The sequence below is a fragment of the Pteropus vampyrus genome, unplaced genomic scaffold (assembly GCF_000151845.1).
Source record: "Pteropus vampyrus isolate Shadow unplaced genomic scaffold, Pvam_2.0 Scaffold21, whole genome shotgun sequence".
Lineage (NCBI taxonomy): Eukaryota > Metazoa > Chordata > Mammalia > Chiroptera > Pteropodidae > Pteropus > Pteropus vampyrus.
Genome location: NW_011888802.1, coordinates 12,561,222 through 12,567,221, shown reverse-complemented (window position 1 = coordinate 12,567,221; position 6,000 = coordinate 12,561,222). Strand labels below are relative to the sequence as shown.

Below are 6,000 nucleotides of genomic sequence, written 5' to 3'. Positions count from 1 at the left end.
TGCTGGCCACTCAGTAACCTGGGGCAGGGGCATCTGAGGCAGAGGGTCCAGTGGCAGGGCCATGAGGCAGGAACTGACTTGGCATGCTGAAGAAATAGGAAGGCCAGTGTGGCTGAGGCAGAGCGAGCAGGGGGAGCATGGAAGGAGATGGGCGAGAGCGATGGGTGTCCTTGGCTGGCAGGCCTAGAAGTGATGTAGTCTGATGTGTGATTTTTAAAAAGATCCCTCTTGATGGTCATTGGAGGGGCACTAGCAGAAACAGTTATAAGTCTTAGTGAAGTTCAGAATATACAAGTATGGGCTTAGGCTAGTTTTGTGTCATTTTCTAGAGTTGCTGTAACAAAGTACCTCAAACGGGGTGGTTTAAAACAACAGAAATTCATTCTTGCTATTCTGGAGGCTACACATTCAAAATCAAAATGCCAGTAAGGCCATGCTGTCGCTAAAGGCTCTGGGGAAGGCTCCTTCCTCGCCTCTTCCAGCTGCCAGTGTTCACTGGCAATCCTTGGTGTCCTTGGCTGGCAGCTGCAGCACTTCAGTCTCTGCCTCCATTGTCACATGTCATTGTCCCTGAGTCTGTATCAGTCTCTTCTCTTTGTAAGGACACCAGGCATATCGGATTTAGGGCCCACCATACTCCGGTATGACCTCGTCTTAACTTGATCACATCTGCAAAGACACTATTTCTAAATAAGGCCACCGTCACGGGTATCATGTTTGAGATTTGAACGTATCTTTTGCGGGGCCACCATTTAACCCACAACGGCTAGTGTGGTTGGGGGTAGGGATGGAGGTTAGGGAGAATTTTTAAGCCTTAGTGTTTGTTTGATTCATCACTCTTAAGCTTGCTTGCCTCTGTGCTTCAGCACCTCCATCATTAACCCTTGTCTGTTCCAAGAGGCTTTTGGTCAAATGCCTCACTTCATTAAATAAATTTCTGCCCTATGAAAGATTATTAACATGTAGAATTGCTAGCCTTCAGAAGCAGTTTCATGTGTCGACTCTTCCCCACTCCTCCAGTGGTAGGGAGCTCAGAGTTCTCAGGCTTGAGAACAATTAAGTTCACGTGCAGAAGAGTGGGACTAACCTCCGTGTTGGCAGTATGATGAGCACAGAATTGGTGGGCAGGACTAGAGCCTATTGAGCTGGTCCCTAGATGATTTGGGGGTCCCCTTATTGCTTTTTTGAGGATATTACCCCCAGTTTTGTATGATCAAAACAACCATTTGTCCACCTGTGAGCACCGCTGGATTAGTTGGGGTCCATTATGACTGTTTGGTCCCTCTCTAATAGCAGAAAGGTGTTGGCTGCCCCTTTGTCCCCTCTTAGAATTGTCAGCATTTGGCTGCTGAGTAAAACTGCTCTCTCTATATCATAGTCATGTTCTTATGCATCTTATAGATACTAAGTGGAAACTGGTAATTTCATTAAATAAGGTGTATGAATTTTGCCTCCCAAGTGGAACAAGACACTATGTATCATGAATGGTTTTCCAATTCTGCAGCTTCCAATAGTTCCCAAAAGCTTTATTAGATTTTTCTCAGTGGACCCCCTGGGGGATGGGGTGAGAAGGATACTGGGCGGGCTGGGCTGCCTTCCTCCTGACCTGCCTTAACCAGGGCTGCCCTTTGATTTGTTTTGCGTCCTGGCCTTTTGTCTAATATTTTGTTTCCTACTGAGTAAGTCAGCTGAGTCTTGTTTCACAGGGGGAGAAAATAGTGAAAACATCTGCACATTATTTTATATAACTTTGTAAGGAGAGGAACCTAGGTAATGAAGTATCGCATATATTTTTAAAAATTATCCGATTGGCTATAACTTAAGCAGTTGCGTGATTTGGGAAAGCCTAGTTGGCTGCTTGTGGTTGTTCTCAGTTTCATTTTCTTGGATTTGAGTTCATTGGCTCTGGCTTAAGTTTCAGTTTCAGTTAAACAAGGAGGGGTGGCCACCAAGGTATTAGGGCCACCCCTCCTTGTTTAACAGATGGAATTTTGAACTTATAGTCAGGCACTTCCTGAGTACTGGGAGCAGTTTTAGAGTAAAGGGCATGAAGATGTAGCTTATGAGTTCCGTGTCCAAGGCTGGTTCCCACACATCTTGTCCCAGCGGTGCACATAATACTCTGATAGTGGTCAGGAAAGATTTGGCGAATGACTCTTACCTATGCAGAAGGATTTGTGTCCACTTCTCTGTCAATCTTGTTTTTTTCTCCCTGGAATAACCACCCCAATTGACTCTGTTCTTTCAAATTCTGCTTGTTTTGAACAAGCAGACATCTTGATTTTCATGCTGTCTAAGAAGACCGTACTGATACTCCCACTAACATCTATACTTTTTGTTTCCTTAAATGACCGCGGTACTTATGTCATTCATCTCTATTTTTAACACATGATTACACATTTCTTTTATATCCCCCAGCACCCAACACAGGCTTTGGCAGAGAACAGAATGCTCGGTTCTGTGTTGAGGTGAATTGCATTAGATTTTGTCAACTAGAATTCCACACTTAAAAATAATATTCTTATGAAAATCATAATTTAAAACCAGTTAACTTTTTTTGATTAGTATTAGATTAGATTGGTATTATCAAATGCAAATGTATTTCTCTCAAATTCTTTATTTTTATTTTAGGGTAAAATGGTACAAAAGGGAACTTACACTGAGTTTCTGAAATCCGGGATAGATTTTGGGTCCCTTTTGAAGAAGGAAAATGAGGAGGCTGAACAATCTTCCATTCCAGGAAGCCCCACACTGAGGAGTCGGACCTTCTCGGAGTCTTCAGTTTGGTCTCAACAGTCTTCTAGACCCTCGTTGAAAGACGGTGCTCTAGAGAGCGAAGCTGTGAGTTTCTCATCTTGCAACTTGCCCTGGTTTTGTCTGCACTTAGTGGCCTCATGGATCCTCAGTCTGCTCCGTTCATAACATCTACATTTGTCCCCAAACAGATCCTAAGTTTCCAAGGCCTTATTCCATGGAATTTGTAGAATTAAAATAGAACCAAGGGGGCAGGACTGATTGAGGTTCTCCTCTGGGTATAAGATGGAAAATCTCACTGAGATCAATAGTGAGCTTACTGCTATAAGCCCCAAGGTATATGGGGCTCGCACTGATATTAGAACTCTTGAATTTACCATAGGTAAATCCTACTTGCTCTTGGTGGCCCCAGGCTTTCCTTTTGCACCCAAAGGCTTAATTTGAAGACTCGCTCAGACTGCATTCTGCTGTAGCCCACATTAAATCAGCTACATTTCCTCTATGTTGGAATGTTCTGGCTCTGCAGATGACTGATGGTATTATTTTGTCCCTATGGTCAGATGGTTTGTGATAGGCCAGAAATAGCATGTGCAAAAGACTTAGAACACGGTAGACACTTTAGAGTTAATTCCTGTCTTCTTTCTTACTCTTTAAGACCAAGAACCACATCTTATCCATCTTTGAATTCCCAGCGGCCAGCATAGAGCCAGGTATAGAGCCAAGGACATCCTTGGCTCATGTGAATCGATAATGCATTCTAAGTCCTCCACACAGAAGTGCAGAAATGCACTAGATCACCCTTAAAAATATACACAGGTATTCCTTGATATCCACTATCCAAATCTAGGAGTCTGGATGATTCTTTTTCTCACATTTCACACTCAGGAATCACTCCCTAACATTCAGGAACCAATTTGATTCAGAACATATGCTCTCTTTTGCTATCCAAACTCTCATACTCCATCTTGCAGCTTGACCTCAGTTTTCTGTATTTGGCTAATATTTTGAGCCCCTACTTTGTTTTATGTTTCCATTGTTGAGTGACACAAATAATCAAGAGTGATACATTAGCTCCATATCATTTATTTCACATAGTATTTTCAAACACACCTCTGCGTTTATGCTTGACTTGGGTGTGTTGTTCATATGCTAGAAATCATGATGTTCTACTTTGAACACTGATAACCTTGTGCAAATGATATTTTCTTATTTCTAAAGATTCCTAGAAGTGAGATGGCTGGGTGCAAGGGCAAATGCATGTAGGGTATGGCCAGACATCTCCATACCCTCCCACATAGGATCTGTACCATTTTGTACTCCTTCCGGTGTATGAGATGTGCATGTTTTCCCATGGCTTTGCCAACAGAGTATGCTGTTGAACTTTTGACATTTGAGAGCTGATTATTTAAAATATTATCTCTCACTACCTTTTTTCCTTCCCGGATCAAGAATATGCAGGTTACACTAACCGAGGAGAGCCGTTCTGAAGGAAAAGTTGGGATAAAGGCCTATAAGAGTTACTTCACAGCCGGTGCCCACTGGTTTATCCTCATTTTCCTTCTTCTAGTAACCGTCCTAGCTCAGGTGAATACGGACACTTGTGCCTTTAACTCAATATTTACAGTAATATTTATATTTGTACTATATTTATTTATACCGTATTATTGTATTTTGCAGTCCACTTGGATTTGTGTTGAAATGGGGTATCTGTGGGGAACAAAATAAGTGATGCTTACTGGTGTTGTGTGTACATTACAAAGAGCTTCTAGGGGAAAGAAAGGATGTCTTTTAAAGTTTTAAAAATGTAATATACACTTACCCTATTGTTGTCTGGGATGTTGTGCTTAGCACAAACTTGGTCTGAGCTGGAAGGACCATCTCTGTTTTCTGGAGCCTTTCAATTATCCATTTTAGTGAATGAGAGTTTTGAGTTGGTAAGCGATGTTAGAGTTTGATTTTTGTATGTGTTTGTTTTCCTACTCTAGGTTGCCTACATTGTTCAAGATTGGTGGCTTTCATACTGGTGAGTTATTTCTAAACTGACTGCAAAGTGCTGTAAAAACAACATGAAGCCTCCCTTTTTCACAGAGTCAGGGAGAGGTGGGGTTTGTGCAGTGTCCTCTTCTAATCCTCACTTAGTTTCCCTGAAGAAAAATTAAAGGTCTTGCTGGTGGAGTGTGACCCTCCCATGGTCTCTACCCATGTCTGATCCTTAGCAGCATCTTCACAGACAGTTTTTGAGAACTCAAAGTCATGATTCAAATTGGATTTTTATAAGGTCGACATACATGGGACCCTGTAAGCTGGGAGTCATCTTCCAGTGGAGGTTCAGTGGAGGTTAAGGTTGTTTTTTTGTTTTTTGTTTTTTTTGTCTTTGTCTAAATTCCATCTGTAGATTAATATTTTTTCTTCCCTATTCCATAGGGCAAATGAACAGAGCGCCCTGAACATCACTGTAAATGGAAAAGGAAATGTAACTGAAAAGCTCGATCTTAACTGGTACTTAGGAATTTATTCAGGTAAAGAGTGATCATTAGGTCTATTATATGACAGTCTGAGGTGCTTACAATGAGCCCGTGTGAGTAACTAGGCTTCCAGGAGTGATTCAATAATGTCTTAACAGATTAAGAGTCTGAGTCGCATTTACTCTGTGAATTAATTAGAATAATTATTTTTAAAATCTACTAGAAGAAAGAGGTTCAGCGAAGAATCTTAATTTGCTCTGTACTAGATTTTGGAAGTTAAATCGGGATTGAGCATTCAGAAAATCAGCCACTGGAAATATGTGGCTATTGTCTATTCTAATAGGTAGCTTTTGCTAAATCTTATATTATTATATGGATGGGCAAGGGGATTAGAAACGGATCCCCACCCTCTGGTTTGGATTGTTCCAATTCTGTTTGAATAAACCTTGGCTTTTGTTGAACTTGGATGAAATCCTCTGGCAGCAAGGCCCCCCAAATAAAAGCATTATTCCCTTGCAGGTATGCAAAGCTCCCTTCACCATACTGCTCATCTCTTGGGCTTCACTAATTACTTAAGAGGGAAGCTAAGCAGGAAAAAATTCAGTGTCTGGGAATTAGGCTTCCTTCTCTCTTTCTTACCTTGAGATCACAATGTTATCGCCTTCCCAACTGTGTGAGTAATTTAACATTTGGCTTGCCAGACTAATATTAACACAGTGCTCTGTTTTCACAAGAGTGCTTAGAATATATGTAGCATTACATACTTTTAAAGGAAATCCTC

General features: G+C 41.4%; 1 protein-coding gene across 1 annotated transcript in view; it reads left to right on the top strand.

Moving 5' to 3' along the window:
* Positions 1-6,000, top strand: part of ABCC4 (ATP binding cassette subfamily C member 4) — a 230,511-nt gene that overhangs the window by 102,081 nt on the left and 122,430 nt on the right. Inside the window, exons 15-20 of the mRNA XM_023528014.1 lie at positions 967-1,022; positions 2,419-2,468; positions 2,632-2,841; positions 4,204-4,338; positions 4,740-4,777; positions 5,179-5,273. Of these exons, the coding sequence (XP_023383782.1) occupies positions 967-1,022; positions 2,419-2,468; positions 2,632-2,841; positions 4,204-4,338; positions 4,740-4,777; positions 5,179-5,273 (584 nt within the window). The remainder of the gene's footprint in view (positions 1-966; positions 1,023-2,418; positions 2,469-2,631; positions 2,842-4,203; positions 4,339-4,739; positions 4,778-5,178; positions 5,274-6,000) is intronic.